Source organism: Labrus mixtus, chromosome 15 (genome assembly GCF_963584025.1).
Source record: "Labrus mixtus chromosome 15, fLabMix1.1, whole genome shotgun sequence".
NCBI lineage: Eukaryota > Metazoa > Chordata > Actinopteri > Labriformes > Labridae > Labrus > Labrus mixtus.
In genome coordinates, this window is record NC_083626.1 from 16279900 (window position 1) to 16297135 (window position 17236).

Consider the following 17236-nt stretch of genomic DNA (forward strand, 5'->3'; position numbering starts at 1 on the left):
GGTGATCATGCTAAACGCCCAAAACATGTTGGGAACTAGCTAAAAGCACCACTGTTCACAGGTAAATCTTGACAGCTGCTGACATGGCTGGAGACTTTAAATTGTTGTGTTTAAAATGTTTGCTGCATGTGGCTTTTACAGATACATGTCAAACATGTTGTAGAGCTGTAAGTGGCCACACTGTCTGGGATATCTTCTATTCTGAGTTGGAGCAGTTGTGCTAAGATGGACCTGAAGGAGAATGCTGTGTTTTATACGTTGGGTGACTCGTAGGCTGGTGCACTCTTCTGAGCAGTGGAAATTGTTAATTCAGGGTGTTGTCTGACTGAGGTTTAGGAAGGGGTTGAATGTGGTCAGTGGATTACTGCATGTTCCTGTCAACATTAAAATGAATAGTCTCTGGGAACATCACTGTTTAACTTGGAATAGCATATCAAGAACTGAGTGTTTCAGTATTGAGTGTTAAATTCTCCAAAATACCATTTGGGATATCTTTGGATCTTGCGGTTGTCTCTGTGTTATCAGCTGAGCTCCAGAAATAATAGCGCAGAAATAAACAACTAATTATTACAAGCATTCACTTCATTCATTTAATAAGAAATTGATATATAAGTAATCTTGATTATCACAAGTCTGAATTTCATCTGCATTTTCATCGTGTGTGTGTGTGTGTGTGTGTGTGTGTGTGTGTGTGTGTGTGTGTGTGTGTGTGTGTGTGTGTGTGTGTGTGTGTGTGCGTGTGCGTGTGCGTGCGTGTTTGAGGGTCTGTCAGCAGGTTTCACCCAGCTGTGAAAATCCCAGTTTGGCTCGGTGGCACCTGCTTGGCTTGGCGGTGAATGTGTTGCCCACACACACTCCAGAGTACATGTTTAAGCATTGGAGTCTATGTGTGCTCAGACAGAATATATATGTACACAATGTAAAGACGGGCTCATTGTTCATTCCTCTTAGGTCATGTTTGATTTCATACATAGATGCTAGTGGAGCTTGGCCAAACATGGTTGACTCCGACCTGGACTGTCTACCAACCCTGTCTCCTCTTGGAAAATCTCTTTTTAAAACAGGAGAAAAACAAACTTGACAGCCGATCAACCCACAATATAATGTTGGATGTTGTCCAACTAGAATCTGTCACAGGTATATGAAACGTGTTTTGTTTCAGTCTCTATCATTTCTATTTGTGTATGTCTCCACTTTCCACCTCATGTTAGCAGACAGTTATGACAGAGTGAGGAGACAAGGAGGAGCAGGGCAGGTCTGTATATTTCATGGTAAGATGAGCGAGGGCCTTTATTAACAATGTGAGAGTTTGTGGGTTGTTTTACCTCTCCACCTTCTACTAGATATCCCTGCCCACCTCTTACTCTTCACTTTGAGTTGAGGGCATGTGCAATATAGTTTAGTATTTCTTTTGTCTGGTTGGCATTAGAGACTCTTCAACCCAGCATTTAGCATAAGTGCTCATAATTTTAAATCTTCTGGTTTTCTGGAGATCCTCACGTGTAAACTCTCACGTTGATTGCTACTCACATTTTCTTTCCTGTGACGCACTCTCGGTGGATTTGCTTTATTCTTTGTGTCTACCCTGAAGACCTCATAACTTTCAATTTCTCTGTCCAACCAAACAGCTTAAATACGGTTAAAATCCAACAATGCAGATGCCAAGGACATGGACCTTTTTGATTTTACTTTGTGGCAACTTTTTTTCAGGACAAAGTTTGGATTTTTTGCATCACAGGGATGTAAACTTTGTCAACTCTGAGACACGTGAGATTGAAAAAGCAAGCGTTCATCAAACTGAAGCAGCCTTATCGGATCCTTTTGTTTCAAGTGCAACCCTCCCTGCTGGTAAGAAATAGTTTTTTGGTCTTCCAAATGCTCACTTTCCCTATTATTTCCCTGAGTTATTTAGCAGCTTATTTAAAACCAGGTGAATAGGTCACTTTATTTATTTTTTTATCTGTGTTTCCACTGAAAGACCTTTCCTCTGGAACAAGGGACTTTTGAGGTACTTGATGCATTTCCACCACAATGACGAGGAAATTGATAGAGTCCTGGGAACTTTATTTTTCCCCACAAAAGTTCCCTGCTGTGGGGGTCATTCTTCCATTAGTACATGGACTTTTAAAATTGGCGTCTTAGCAGCTACATTGTTTAATATAAAGCCACTAGACTGTGTGGAATAAAATATGAAAAGCTGTCCCTGCTTAATTGTTCAAAGTGTTAAAATAGAGTAAAATACAGCTTTGACCATTTTTAGATTTAAAAAAAAAAAAAAATGAAACCTGCAAGAAAGATATGACTTTTACTTCGGCTAAGCTTCCCCTTTGTATTTTGGTATACAAGCAGACAACACTGGGCTGGAGGAACCTTTTTGTGTCTTGAAATGAAGATCCTTGGACTTTAAGATTTCTGGTACTTTTGGTGGAAATGAAGCTTTAATGTCTCTAATTGTTTTCATTGTCTTTTTTTGTGGTTCGTGATGAAGAGGCTGGGTATGAGCAGCTCCTCGTGGAGGCAGAGGAGGCGAGAGACAGCCAAGGAGTTGATCTGAGGAAGGTGGAGGCTGGTAGAAGACGAAGAGGTGCTTGGGGGAAGAGGAAACATGCGGAAAAAGTGGAGGCCGTGGCATATAGAATAGTATGCCATTCGATTTTTATCATGTTTTCACTCGTGTTGTACTCTAATTCAAAACTGTGTTTGTGATCAAGTGTTCTCTTGCTTCTTGAAGGCAGGGTTGGGGAAGCCCTTGAATGGCTGGAGGAAACCAGGAAAAGCGGAGCAGGAGAGCAGCACTCTCATAACTGTATTGAAGGATCTTCATGATGAAAAACGGCGACTGATGGATGAAGGGAAAGCAAAAGAGGAGGAAGAAGAAGATGATGATGATGATGATGATGATGATGATGACGAAGATGAGGATGATGATGATGATGATGATGATGATGATGAAGAAGAGGAAGAGGTTAAAAGGATTTTGTATGAATAAGCTGTTCCTTTCCTCTAGTTTATTGAATCCCCTTATTGAGTTAATTGAATTCATTTTTTTTAACTTTCTTTCTGAGAGGAGGAAGAAGAAGAGGAAGAAGAAGAGGAAGAAGAGGAGGAAGAGGAAGAAGAAGAGGAAGAAGAAGAAGTAGAAGCAACTGAGGCTCCGGGAAATCAAACAGAAACACACTACAGCTACACAGAGTCTCCTCTCGGAGAATGCCAGACTGCAAACAGAGAGATCAGCTGCAGGAACATCGGCGTCACTCACCTGCCAATCCTGCACAACCTGGAGGCCACTAAGCTGGACGCTGCAGGTGTGTGTGTCTGCATGCATGTGTGTGTGTGCATGTGTGTCTGTGTGTGTGTGTTGTTTGTTAAGTGAAGTCATCACACCAAATGAGCATGTATGTGCCCAGAAGATTTGTTCAGATTAGAAACAAACAGCTCTCAATGTAATTCAGCTGGGATACTGATAACATAACAACGTATACATTGTGAAATTCATGAATATAGCTTCATTGATGAATTCTAGAGTCAAGTCTCTTTTTACACTTTAATTATTCATTTACTGAATTATATGTCCTACCATATGATTTATCTCAAAAGAGAACAACATCAGAGTTATCGCTCCACAAGCTTTCTCTGGTCTGCCGAGCCTGGACTCACTGGACATGAGCAAAAACCAACTGGACGATGAGTCATTCACACAAAACCCCCTATATGTGAGTAACACTCCTCAGTGTGCATAAGATCAGTCAGCAAACAACACAAATTATTCCTTGTTCACTGTAACTTTGGACATTCCTGGCTTATATTAATCTGCAACCACATTGCATACATTTGTCCTGAATGTTTAATCATGCTTGTGATGTCAAATCAAAAATGCATTGAGGTCCCTTTTGAGGGTAACCTGTTCTTGTTTAAACACTTAATTGCTGCACAGTGTATGTGCCATGTGATGCATACTCATCAACTCAGAAAGTTAGTTAGTTAGTTAGAGTACGTTGGCTTCTATGTGCTTCTAAATGGATAAATTGGTACTCAAATAATCTCCTTTATGTTTTTATACTTGCAATGTGAGTCACAAAAACCAAAAACTGTCAATATGAACCAAGCTTAAGAATTGTTCCATCATAAATTAATCATGACTTTCCATGCATGCACCTTTTTTTTCCCCCACCCTTGTTCCTCTGAATCTGAGTCCCCCCCCCTGACTGTTATAATGCACCCAAACCCAGGCCCGTTCAATATTATCTAACTGCAGATCTGCTGCAGTGTTAGCAAGTCCGAACCTGAAGGACCAGTCCAGCCTACTCTGCCTGTGGGCAACGATCCTTACTGGTCTTTTTGTTAGTACTGTTGCTTTTTGGGTGTCTTTGTTTCTTAATATTTCATTATACAGTTAACTTAATCATAATGTTCATTTAAACATGTTTTATGATAGAGCCAGATGAAGTTTCATCAAGACTTTTTCTTCCCACTGGATAAACAATAAAGGGACTTAACTAGCTTTTATTTGTCTATGAAAATAAGAGTGGCTGAGCCAGAAGGAAAACAAATAATACAAAGAAAAAATTAGCATTTTCAGTTACTTCACTCTAACCGACTCTCACAGAAAACTAAATTGTACAAATATTAGGCACAGTTTCCTGATGTTAAGTGTTGTAAAAGCTTTATTTTAAAGAGGAATTGAATTGAATCGAATCGAACAGAATTGAATTGAACTGAAGAGTTTATAGCGATTACTAATGTCCAACTCTTGTCCCTACTTGGGCCTTTGAGTATACAGTGTATAAATGGACATCATGGGACAATAATGTTTTTTTTATCTAACCGTAATTTATAAATGATCATTATTTTTTTCAAAACCTTTCAACAGAAATATGTTTTTATATTGTTTTGTTTTTTTTATGTTTAAGTGTGCTTAATATTCTCAGGAAGTTCTGACCTTAAACCTTAACATAAGGACAGCTGCGGCTAAGTTGGTAGAGTCGGTCGTCTCTTAACCGGAAGTTCGGGGGTTCAATCCCCAGCTCCTGAAGCTGCATGTCCAATGTGTCCTTGGGCAAGAAACTTAACCCCAAATTGAATGAGATTAATTACTTCTGATGGTCGCTTTACATATAGCAACCTCTGCCATTAGTGTGTGAATGGATAGGTGTGACCTACAGTGTAAAAGCGCTTTGAGTAGTCAGAAGAATAGTAAACTGCTATACAAGCTCAAGTCCATTTACCATTTAATCTCACACACACAGAAGTAGTGTACATCACTGACTGCAGAGGGTGCTAAAGTTATACATTTCTGAAGTTGTACTTTATCTTCCAGTGGGAGGCAAAACTAAAAAGCTTCACTTGCAGGTCTAAACTGCAGCAAAAATGATTTTTATGTCTAATATGTAGGATAGATGAACATGTGTAAAACAGGTCTGGTAATGAGCCAAAGGGCTTCTTGTTAAGGGAATCTGCAGTCTTCTGAGGTGAATGAGTTTGTCAGTTCCGAGCAAGTTTTATAAGTCACTTTGCATCTAATTAAGATAAAAAGCAGGCTGCATCCTGGAGCATTACTTTAATAAAAGAGCACAGAGGTTGCATTAAGCAATCCTTTCTAAAAATAACCTCTTGGTCTAACCTCTAAATGACACACCAAACACAGATTCTGACCAAACTCTGACCAATCATTACCCACCACCATCAGGTTACTTTCACAGGATTGGCTGGACAAACCAGTAGGAAAGAAGCTGCAGCCAATGGTTTGAAGAATAAAAGGAAATTATTTATAGTGGAAGCTTTTCCTTCACTTTCTCTCAGTAACTCCCAGTAATGACAGAGGACTGATGGACTGGTTTGATGGATACTGCAAAAGAGTCAGTCCACTGCTTTAACTTTGCACACATCTACCACAGAAGCATTCACTGAGGAGGGACACAGAACAGCTTCACTAAAAATCCATGAAAGATGACGTGGAAGGGATTCATACATTTGACCTTATCTCATTTTGTGTATTTCCCTGAACTTAAAATGGAAGGTTGTAGAATTTTAGATTTGCGTCCCTTTTGTGGGATTTATCAAACTGACCTGTTCACTTTTTTAATGCATTTCATTTAGAATTTGACTTTTCTGAAGAAGCTGAACCTGGATGATAACCAGCTTACCAGGATCCCAGCTCTGCCTTCATCCTTGGAGGAGCTCAAGATGAACAAAAACAAGCTTGCTACACTCACCCCTCTATGTTTCCAAGGTAAGACTTGAGTCTGTGTGCTTGGGAGAAAAACATCTCTTTATGAAAATACGTCAATAATTAAGTATTCTCTTTCAGGATTAATAAACCTATTGAATCTGGAGCTTGAAGAGAATATGCTCCATGAGGGCAGCGTGTCGCCACTATCCTTCAGACCTTTGGAGAGACTCCTGGATCTCCAGTTGGACAACAACCACTTCCGTTCTCTCCCACTGGGCCTTCCTCCCTCTCTTCAGGTACACTGGTATCACATCACTGTAGAGAACATTCTTCTAATTCAGAATTTCCAGGTACTTTTTAAGGAAGAACCCTGCACCACCTCCATGCCATAAATCCCCAATCCTCCTCTGTTCTGGTTCTTTTTTTTTTCAATAGGAGCTTGAGATGAATCAAAATCTGATTGAGGAAGTGACATCAGAGGCGCTGAGGGGCTGCTTCCATTTGAGAGCACTGGACTTGAGTCACAACCTGCTACATGAGCAACGCATCGAAACCAATGCATGGAGCCAACTCAAGTATGCCCATCCATCCATCCATACATCCATCCATACATCCATCCATCCATCCATCCATCCATACATACATACATCCACTAATTGATTCTTTCTTATCCATTCAGCAATCAGCTATAGTTCTCCCATTCGTCCATCAATCCATCCATCCATTATACATCCATCCATCTATCCATCTATCCATTTATTCATCCATCCATTAATCCATCCATCCACTAATTGATTATTTCTCATCCATTCAGCCATCAGCTAGTTCTCCCATCCATCCATCCATACATCCATCCATACATCCATCCATACATACATACATCCATACATCCATCCATCCATACATACATACATACATACATCCATCCATCCATCCATCCATACATCCATACATCCATCCATCCATCCATCCATCCACCCATCCATCCATCCATCCATCCATCCATACATCCATACATACATACATACGTAAAGCCATCTCTACATTCAGCCAGCGCAAAGCCACAAGAGGGCATACTGGAGTTGTTGTGGAGTGTTTGGAGTACTTTTATAATTTTAAATGTGGACCAGTACTTGGTACTTTATTGAGGAACTTCAAAGGTTTTAAATAATGCACTCCCACCAAAAGTTCAAGTTCAGATCAAGTTTTAATTCCCATCACTATCAACTGAGTCTGATGCTCTGGTAACACAAAATGTGCAATAACGCACACATACCCAAAGTGCAAAGCAGATCTTTGAGCTACTTCATCAAAAACATGATGTCTTTGTATACATAATGAGAAAACAAATCTAGAATCCCTTTTTTTTAATTTAATCTTTCCTACAATGACACACACATAGCATGCATCAACATATCACAAGAGTTATGGCAGCTGAATGTGTGTACTTAGATGAGTAGATGTGTGAGGGACAGCTTCAGGGCAACTATGTGTCTGTATGTGTGTTTGTCTATGTCAATGTGTATGTGTGTGTGTGTGTGTGTGTGTGTGTGTGTGTGTGTGTGTGTGTGTGTGTGTGTTGTTTAAATATAGTGAATTCCAGTGGGTTTTTCTATGCTCCCTGGGATCCTTGTGAACCACAGTTGGAGCGTCAGGAAAATCTGAGGAAAAGGATATGCTTAAGTAAGAAAGACTGAGTGCATTTGGAGAAACCTTAGATCAGTGGTTGACAACTGGTGGGTCGGGACCCAAAAGTGGGTCGCTGAGCTGTTTTCAGTGAGTCGCAACTGAAAAAAAACTCCATGAAGCTCCTTTTAAACATGCTTATTTTGTTCCGTTTCTTTGTTTTATTACATGATTTTCACCATCTGAGGTCCAAACTGCACAATTTTTTCAAAAATTAAATCAACTTGGTTAAAGAATATTTTAAATTTGGGTTGCAAGTTTTCATGAATGAGTTGGTGGTGGGTCCTGAGGCTAGACCAGTTGAGAATCAACGCTTTAGATGATACAATATGACTGAATCCACAAAGTATCAAATTGAGAAAATTTATAAATCCTATTCTGCCAGATGATTTTGTGGGGAAAATGACAATTTTGAGTGAATTAATTGAATACAATTCACCAGGGTTACACTCTCAGCCTTCATTTGACATCTGACTCCAATGTATTTGACTCTTGACTCTTGACCTCATTAGTGACGAGCGCAGCAGGCTTCTCATTGGCACAGTGGAATTATTAGCTGCTCCTCTATTTTAAAAGCCTGCACTGCATAGACTCCACAGTGAGAACATAATTCAACTTGAACTGAAGCCCACAAACGTGGCAGGAGCTGAAGCCTTAAAGAGCAAAGGTCTTAAATGAGACCCGAGTGGCGTAAAACAAGACTTCGCCATTGGATAATATCATAGTCTGAAAATCTTTTTAATTACATTCACCTTAACACACTCACAGAGAGAAGTATAACCATGTAGAATCTGCAGTGGTGTAGACAGATGTATTAATGAAACATGGAGAAACAGAATAAAAAGTAAATTGCTTAGTATCAAAATAACAGTGTAGCTGGCATGTATTTGTGGAGCGCCTCTGGTTCTTGTCATAGAGTTGGAGTGTTTGTTGAGTCCATTGGGAGGTTCATTGATTTGAGACCACTGTGTTGGAAAGTGAAGGGAGGTTACAGGGAGCTGGGGAGGGTAGTTTGGACCTGGGATCTGTCCAAGGCAGACTGGACGAGGTGCCAGAATCTCACCTTATTATCAAACTAGTTAATACATTTCTTATAAACTTATATTGCATCGTCAGTTCTCCACTTCCAATGTTTTTACTCAGTTTATTAACCCCAGAACATTCTTAAATTTGTTTTCCAATGAGTGTTTTAACATTTGCTTTCAATTTGTGGACATCACTTAGTTTTACACACATGCTTACTAGCCATTAGTGGACATGGTGTACTAACATTCAAAGTATATTTTTAGGTTATTTCTCTTTACTTGAGTAATGCATTATATGTAATAATGCGTAGGTACTTGAAAATTCCATCAGGGGTAAGAACAAACAGTTTTAATATTGAATCACTCTGATGAACATGTGAAGAAATACACACAAACACACTCACTTGCTCTTCAAGAACCTGTCAGCTCCGATAGCAGTCTTAAATGCCTTCATATTCGCTCTTCCTGCAGTCAGTCAAAACTTGAAAGTGATCACATCACTGCTACCGGCTTACAGATCTGACTCCAAGCTGCAAATGTTCACTGTCAGAACAAGACAAGGTTGAAATGACTTCCACAGGCGAAAGCTACATAAACATCACTCGTCCCAAAAGTGCAAATCAATCAGATTTCAAGCGACACATGTTTCCAATTGCAGATTTATTTAATGCCATCAAACATTTTTATTAGGAACACATTGATTATCTGGACTTTCTGCTTGAATTATTGATTAACACTTCTCTACTGTAGCTTAACGTAAAACACAAGTTATCCAGAAAAACTGCACTTGAAGCATTAAGTAATAAGTGACAGTGAAGTGTTGTCTCATTTTCTTTATTAGATAAGCACAGAGCGATTTCGTAATTTGCTTGCAAAAATGGGAAAACAATCACGTAAGCACACAACACAGGACTGAATCATAACCGCTGTGCTAAAGCACCACAGATGTAAAGGGAAAAACCTCCAAAATTCATTTTATCTGGAATTGAAAGTCTGAAGTAACACTGCACATACAAATATTTACTATGAATGAAGATTATACACTCAAAGTACACACACATGTCCCACTGCTGTAAATAATTAAAAACAATTCCTTTATATAAATGGATCCAAATGTGCCTCAGTCTGTTTTCAGCAGATACTCCCAGACATCCGCTGCACACAGAAGCCTTCAAGTTTCTGACATTTGTAGTGTAAGCCATGTGCTGCCGTCATCCATCTATCAGTGCATGTATTAAAGTCCACTTTTAAGTCTAACAAGGCTGCTGGTCACAGCTGCTCTGCCTGGCTACAGAATGTATCCTGGTTCAGTAGCCAGCTTGTCTATGTGCTGGTACGGTGGGCTGAGCACAGATTGAAAGTATATATTTAAGTGTTGTACTTTTGTACTTCTTCTGTGTCTGCATGTGTAAAGGAAAGCAAGAAACGCGCTCTGTGTGCTGGTTCTTCTTATAACCCAACACCTTGGGCCCTATTGTTTGAAAATGTTTTCAACTGGATTGAAGCTATGGGGTGGCATTTCAATGTTGAAATTGGGTTGTTCAAAGAAAAAGAAAGGTATTACGCAATTGGATGAGATCATGTTTTAAGATTCTGTTTTAATCAATAACACCCAAGTTTGTTTTGTTCAAAACTTTAAGTAGGATTAGAATTACTTTGATCCAAAAACTCAGCAGAGCCAAAAAGTAAAAGAAAACTATTTAACATGCTCAAACAATACACAATTTTTACAAGGTAGTTGATATTATAGGACTTCTTTCTATGCAATACTTGCACTAGAATGCTGTTTTGCTTCATTTACATTTTTTATTTGAAATGTATTTAACCAGGAAAGTCTCATCGAGATTGAGAATATATTTTTTACAAGAGTGTCCTGGCTAAGACAGGAAGCAGCACAATTTAACAAAACAATTACAAACACAGATCAACCATTATTTTTTAGTCCCCCCAAAATATTTCACCAATAAAGCATCAGTAGCAAACATTAGATATCTAATTTAAAGTATCTGGGAGGATCTTCAGTTTTGTTGATTTCGGCGCCACCTGTGGACATAATATGTAGTGTGAAGTCCCCATAAAGCCCTGGTAATTCAGGTTTGGTAGTCCTTAACTATTTTGTACCAGACCATTTTTGAAACAAAAACCGAACACACACACACAATTGTGCAAAAAAAAAAAAAAAGAAGCGGTTTATGTAAGTTCTTTGTACCACTTTATAAATGGTCGCTAAATTTGATCATTATTTATAAATGGATTGCATACATGTGCCTTTTTGATTAAATATATTGTGTATCTAATGAGAATGAACACTTTCAAATCATATAATTATGTATTTCAATGCATATTGTCGGTCTTAAGATGTCTACATTAGTGTTTCTTTGTCACATCTTTCAATATTATGGCTTGCATACATGTTGGCGTGTGTGTCTGTATGTATGTAGGTGCCAGTGGGTGGGAGTGTATGTGGAGGGAGAAAGACTTTTAGGAGGGGGAGGACTGTGTGTCCCTCGCTCATTAATACCATGTGGAGCTCAGAGAAGTGGCGGACTGCTGCTGAGCTTCCTGGCAAAGATTTAGAATACAAGTTAGCAGCACACAACTGGTCTGAACTGGAATGGAGAAATGTGTTGTTGTGTTGATGTTTATCAGAAGATTTAAATTTCAAGCAGGGACCATATTTTGTGTCAATTTTCATTTGTGACACTATACCGTTTAAAAATGAAAGCCTATGTTTTTGATATCATTTCTGTGTGCTCCCGTGCTGTGTGTCTACTTTGTTTTCAGTAAAACATTGATGGTTGTATCAATGTGATGGTTATACTTCTGTTAAGCCAAAAGTGTATACCCAACATGAAAATTAACCAGAAATATACCAACTCTTGCAGGTATTTTTAATGCTTTCCATTGTAACACATGATCTACCTCATGGCAATCCAAATAACACACGTAACCTGGGGGTTGTAAAGTTCAAGGGGGGAGAGCAAATGCAGTGGTCTAACTGTAAATCACCTTTGAGAGGCAGAAATGCTGAGGCATTGAAAATCAGTTAGACAGATGACAGTCAAAGAGTCTATCCAATCCACTTTCTTTCTCCTCATTGGTCCCTCTTTCCCTTCACTATGTGTGTTCTATGAATGAGGAAAGGACAGGAAATTAGGTTCTTCTCCTGCTGTGAGCAGTACTGTAAACTCACAACAGCTGTGCAGGATCTTCCAACAAAAACACTAAAGTCCTGTACTACATATTTTCCTCAGAACCCCTCAAAATGTGCTCCTTTCTATATTGCTGCCCATTCTTCCATACTGCCCATACAAAATAAACATTTCAGTCCCCTTATCTAACAATCAGGCACAATTTCCCCTTCAGTCTGCCACGCTCTTTTACAGTGTACCTCTCAGGCCCCATTATTTCCCTCCTTCTGCTGCTGCCCATGAATCCCCCGGAGTCTAGCCTCCTACTCTGCACTCCTGCCTCCCCAACAGCGCTTTGCAGGAGTCTACTAACTATAAAACAGGAGGTCTGCTGGGAAAAGCCTTGGAATCAGAGAGGAAATAGGCATCCATCATTATATTTAATCTAGAGACCTGTAAAACATTAGGCAAGTTGGCATGCTGATATTAAGCTGGTCTAAAATGTACCGTGTTCACAATCTAAGGTCCAACGGCAAAGTGTAGTTGAGGCTGACAGGATTGTTTTCGTCTTGTAGGTTTTTAGTTGTTTTTTTTCTTGTAAGTAAATGTATTAATCCAAAAGATGAAAAGTCAGGGGACCAGCTTCGGCTTGAAGGACACATGATTGTGTGCCAAGGGCCATGGAAATCCTTTCAGTCGTTAAAAAGTGAGACAATCAACTCAAAAAACACCAAGCTCATAGTGGAACTAGAAACACAAGGAAACCAGTAGAGTCTTTAGGATAAATTGATCTAGATCCCTGTCCAACCCTATTTTGTGACAGTCCATGCTGTTCCTTTTGGTTCTATACGAACAGTCAGGGTATCGCAAAACACACAATTTATCCTTATGGGGACATGAAGAGGCATGCCAAGTGTCATGGCAATCCATCCAAAAGTTGTTTAGATGTTTTAATGAAAACTGCAATAGTCAGCCTCATGTTAGCTGTAGAGAAAGAACTTTTGAAAACCAAAGTCCTGCTGTAGACTTTCTTAGAACCCTCTCAGACCTATTTCATCCAGTAGATGTTTGACGGGTTAAGTTAAAAAAAAAGTTGAACTTCTGGATCCAGAGGAAAAGACCTTCATTGGCATGCTGGCTGTCTGGATGAGCTTTCTGCTTTAGACTCTACATTTTTCATTCATAAGTCAAATTCTTGTAGATTTGAGATTTTAGATTGAGATTCATGATTCTTAATTCTCTTTCTCGCAGGTCCCTGGAAGCCTTGGATCTGTCTTACAATCAGTTCACCTCTGTACCCATGAATCTGCCTCGCCCTCTCCATAAACTGGACCTCCAACATAACAACATCAGTCACATCCCAGCCTCCGCCTTCAGGCACCTGAAGCCCGGCCTTCAGTCGCTCATTCTATCCCACAATGCCTTGAGCAATGAGGGGACGGAGAGAGTCTCTTTTGTTGGAACATACCGGTCACTTGGTGAGCTGCTGTTGGACAACAATCGTCTCAGGGAGGTTCCTAGAAGTGTTCGACAGTTTAAGAACCTGCAGGTGCTAAGACTTGACAACAACCAGATCAGGTACACTTACCAGTCAGTTTTTTTTAGAGTCAAATAGGGTATTCATAATTCGCTGGCATAATGATGATCAACTTTACAAAGACAATACATTGCTAAAAAGTGTCAACCCATTTCTACAGAGATCACCTAAAGTTAAGTCAGAAGCAATCAATTTGCTAAGTTGAAATACATGTTGGGAGTATTGTTTGGGAGTATCAAAGGGGTGAACATAGTGAGCTTAATGCCAACATAAGAATGCTTACATGCTCATGAGTACAATGCTTGAAGAAAATGCAACAATGTTTAACTTAGCATAGCAACTTAGCAATTGGTAACATTCTCGAATCAGAACAAAAAAAAAAAATATTGGAGGAATCATAGAAAAGTCTTTGGTTTGCTTTTTTTTTAGTTTCCTTCTTTTATAAGACAGTTGGCATAAAAGACAGATAATAAAACTGTGATAATTGTGAGAGTGTGGCTGTGTCTAAACCAGTAGGACATCAGGGATTGGTTTTGGGTCATTAATCAAGGTGTTATTTTTTTTTATATGATCAAGGTGCTTATGGTGAAACAAAAGTTAATACAATTTACTTTTATTCAAATGTTAAAATAATGTTGACATCATAGGAAATGTCATTGGATCTCCAAATGTGCAGAATTCAAATGCTGCCGGTCTGCATTTTATAGTCGATGTATGTTGTGGTTGCAGGTTCGTGAGGCAGTGGGGGGTGTGCCATCCTCGTAACTCTGGCTTCACCCTGTCTTCAGTCCACTTGGAAAACAATCTGCTGGACGTGGAGAGGATTCCCCCAAAAGCTTTCTCCTGTTTGATTGATGCTCAGGGACTGGTCCTCTATCCACAGCAGCCGCACTTATAAAACCAGTAAACTACATAGTGGGACAGACATTCATGGAAAGATACAAACCCACAATACACTCATGTGCAGTCATGACATACAGCACCTTTTTTCTGTCTTGGGTTTTTCAGTAACATGTAATTTGCTAAGTTAGTCAGTGATATGAATTAATCATCTTCCAATCCTCGTTTTTGGTTTATAAGGAACATAATTGTATTTTTGGTTTGTTATGTAAGAATGTAAATGCTGTCATAGTAGTACTGATATAAAATGTTATTGTGTTAAAAAGAAAATAGATTGCGTTGCAGCTTCAAAATGCTTCTTTTTACTGTAAATATATGCAAAAAAGATATGATATATGCAAGGCAGATATAAAGAAGGTAATTCAGAAATGACAGGGGTACCAAGGAGGTCATGAAACAGTCAAATCTTTGCCCTGCTGCCTGGCGGTCCCTGAAAAAGAGAGTGAAAATGTCTGGTGACAGTGTGAACCTAAGGGACCCATTAGGAAGGAAAACATAAACATCACCCAGGTTCTCTATCACCAGATGAGTTCCAACATAAACATCCACCACCAGCCGTGCAGCCAAATACATAACAAGCCCTTCTGACTGTGGGCCTGTGGACTGGGGCCCACCGTCAGGGCCTCCTAACATGTAAACGGTGACACCAGTCTCTGTAGGATTATGTACAGTGATTGGGGTATTTGTGTGCGTGACAGGACTGGGGCACCCCATTATTTTGATTAGCAGCAGGGAAAATGGGAAAAATGCAAGGAACATGTTGGCTAAGGACAAAATAAAAGCTGACTTTTCAGATACAATAGAGTGATTGTTCTAAGAAAGAGTCTTAGCTGGTCAGTGAAAGATGATCGGAGCAGCAGCTCATGTCTGGTTAAATCCAATAAGATGTGGCTAAAAGCGGATTTAAAATAAAGAAGGAAGAATGGCAGAGCTGGGGTGTGTTTAGTGATTTTTCCCATTCGGGATCTAAAGCAATGGGAGCTCTGGTGTCCTGCCAACCACGCTGACAGTGACTTCAAGGATCTCAATGTTGTCTTTTTTTTCTGCATCTATCTCCACTATCTTAAAGTCGGTCCCCTGCCGTTTATCCATTTTCTTCAGCTTTTTTCTCTCTCATCTCTTCCTGCACAGTTAAGTTACAAATAAGCTAACAATGCACTATTTTTCTGTCTCAACATATCTACGATCTCAGCCCCTTAAGAGATGCTTTGAGCTCTGTGACAAGAAACAAAGCCTTGCTCCTGAACATTTCTGGGCTGGGCACCCATAAAGTGGTCTTAGAGAGAACATTACGGAGTCGCAGGAAACAAGCACAAACTCTGTTACACTCATTTACTTTTCTCCGAGACAGCAACTCTTCCTTTAAATCCTCTCATCCTATTATTAAAAAAAACTCATCAACATGTACACAGACTACTTGATTGACGATCAAGTAGATCTACATAAAATCCTTCTGCAACAAAGTTCATATAATATCAATATTTGCAGTTTGACTGGAAGAATAACTAACTAAATATTTGATGAAAGCTAAGTTTGAGTAATGAACATAATTAAAAATGGTAAAATGTGGAGTTGTCTCAGGGTATGAAGTCGTAATTTACTTGAAGTGCACTTGCTGTGTGGCTCTGGGTATAAGTTTTCAGCAGAGAGCCGTGTTCCTGCGGCTCTAAATGAAGAACAGAAGGTCCCCTGCAGACGCTAGAGTTACAAGAGAGAGAGGGAGGGAGGGAGGGAGGGAGAGTTAATAAGAGAGCAAATGAGGCGAGGTTATTAAGAGGCAAACTGATGACAAAGATAACAACATTATGAAAGCAGAGTGCATGCATGGTCAGAATATTCAATATGAATACACACAAATACACATAGTTTTCATTCTCTCTCAACCTGGGCATGTAATCACACGTTAGATTTCTGCTTTCAGTCTTGTGCATGTGGTGCAGTCTCCATAATTGTACAGTCATTTTACAAACAGCACATTACTGTCTAAGAAACGACACATTCCCATTTATACTAGAGTTCTTACACGTACAGGCAGACCCGAAGCTTTGCACCCAAATGGAACTGCGTCAATTCTCTTTCTGCAGTTTTCCATCTTTGTAGTTTTGCACAGATGGATACAGAAGCTTTGATCTTATCCTTAAAGCTTCCCTCCATTGCAAAGCTTATCACATGGGTTACTTCTAAATTTGACAGACTTGCCACTTCAGTTCTGTCCGTCACGTTGCGTGTGACACGACTAAACTGTTAAACCGACATCACATCACGCCCAACAGATGTTTCGCATCCCATCGCGCCGAGGCCAGAGCCTGTTGACCATACAGCAGAGCAGTGCTTTTCTACTCCCAAGCTCTGTCTGTTCTACCCGGCGACAGCAGCTTCCTGTGTTTGTTATTGGAGGAGTGGGGGATTGCTGGCTGATAAAATAAAAAGCACAGTGCACACACAGAGAGAAGCAGCCAAAGAATCCCTTTCCCTAAGTCAGAATCAAGCAGATAAAAAAAATCAAGGATGGCCAAGAGAAGACTGTTCCTTTGCTTGATCATGAGATTGGTTTCCCGTGTTAAGGGTCAACTATTTAGGGTCAACAAGAATGTGCTTACAGTCGTGTGAAGAACAACTAACTGCTCGGCCGTCAGCCCCAGTTGTGTGATATCCAGCAATATTAATTACTATGAAGTAAATATTTATGGAGCTGAAATCCAAATCTAGAAACACAGAATCAACAATATGCTCTGCAACTCGGCATATTCACATGGCAGCCATGAGTGGGAAGCTAAAATGCTATGCT

General features: G+C 39.7%; 1 protein-coding gene across 1 annotated transcript; it reads left to right on the plus strand.

Moving 5' to 3' along the window:
• The first annotated feature begins 1280 nt into the window (after positions 1 to 1280).
• si:dkey-32e6.6 (extracellular matrix protein 2) lies at positions 1281 to 15741 on the plus strand. Its single transcript, XM_061058197.1, has 10 exons — positions 1281 to 1848; positions 2489 to 2640; positions 2732 to 2965; positions 3083 to 3305; positions 3598 to 3713; positions 6097 to 6229; positions 6308 to 6465; positions 6605 to 6744; positions 13263 to 13589; positions 14278 to 15741. Exons 1-10 carry the CDS (start codon positions 1653 to 1655, stop codon positions 14444 to 14446), a joined length of 1848 nt encoding a protein of 615 aa, XP_060914180.1. The 5' UTR covers positions 1281 to 1652; the 3' UTR covers positions 14447 to 15741.
• The last annotated feature ends 1495 nt before the right edge of the window (positions 15742 to 17236 follow it).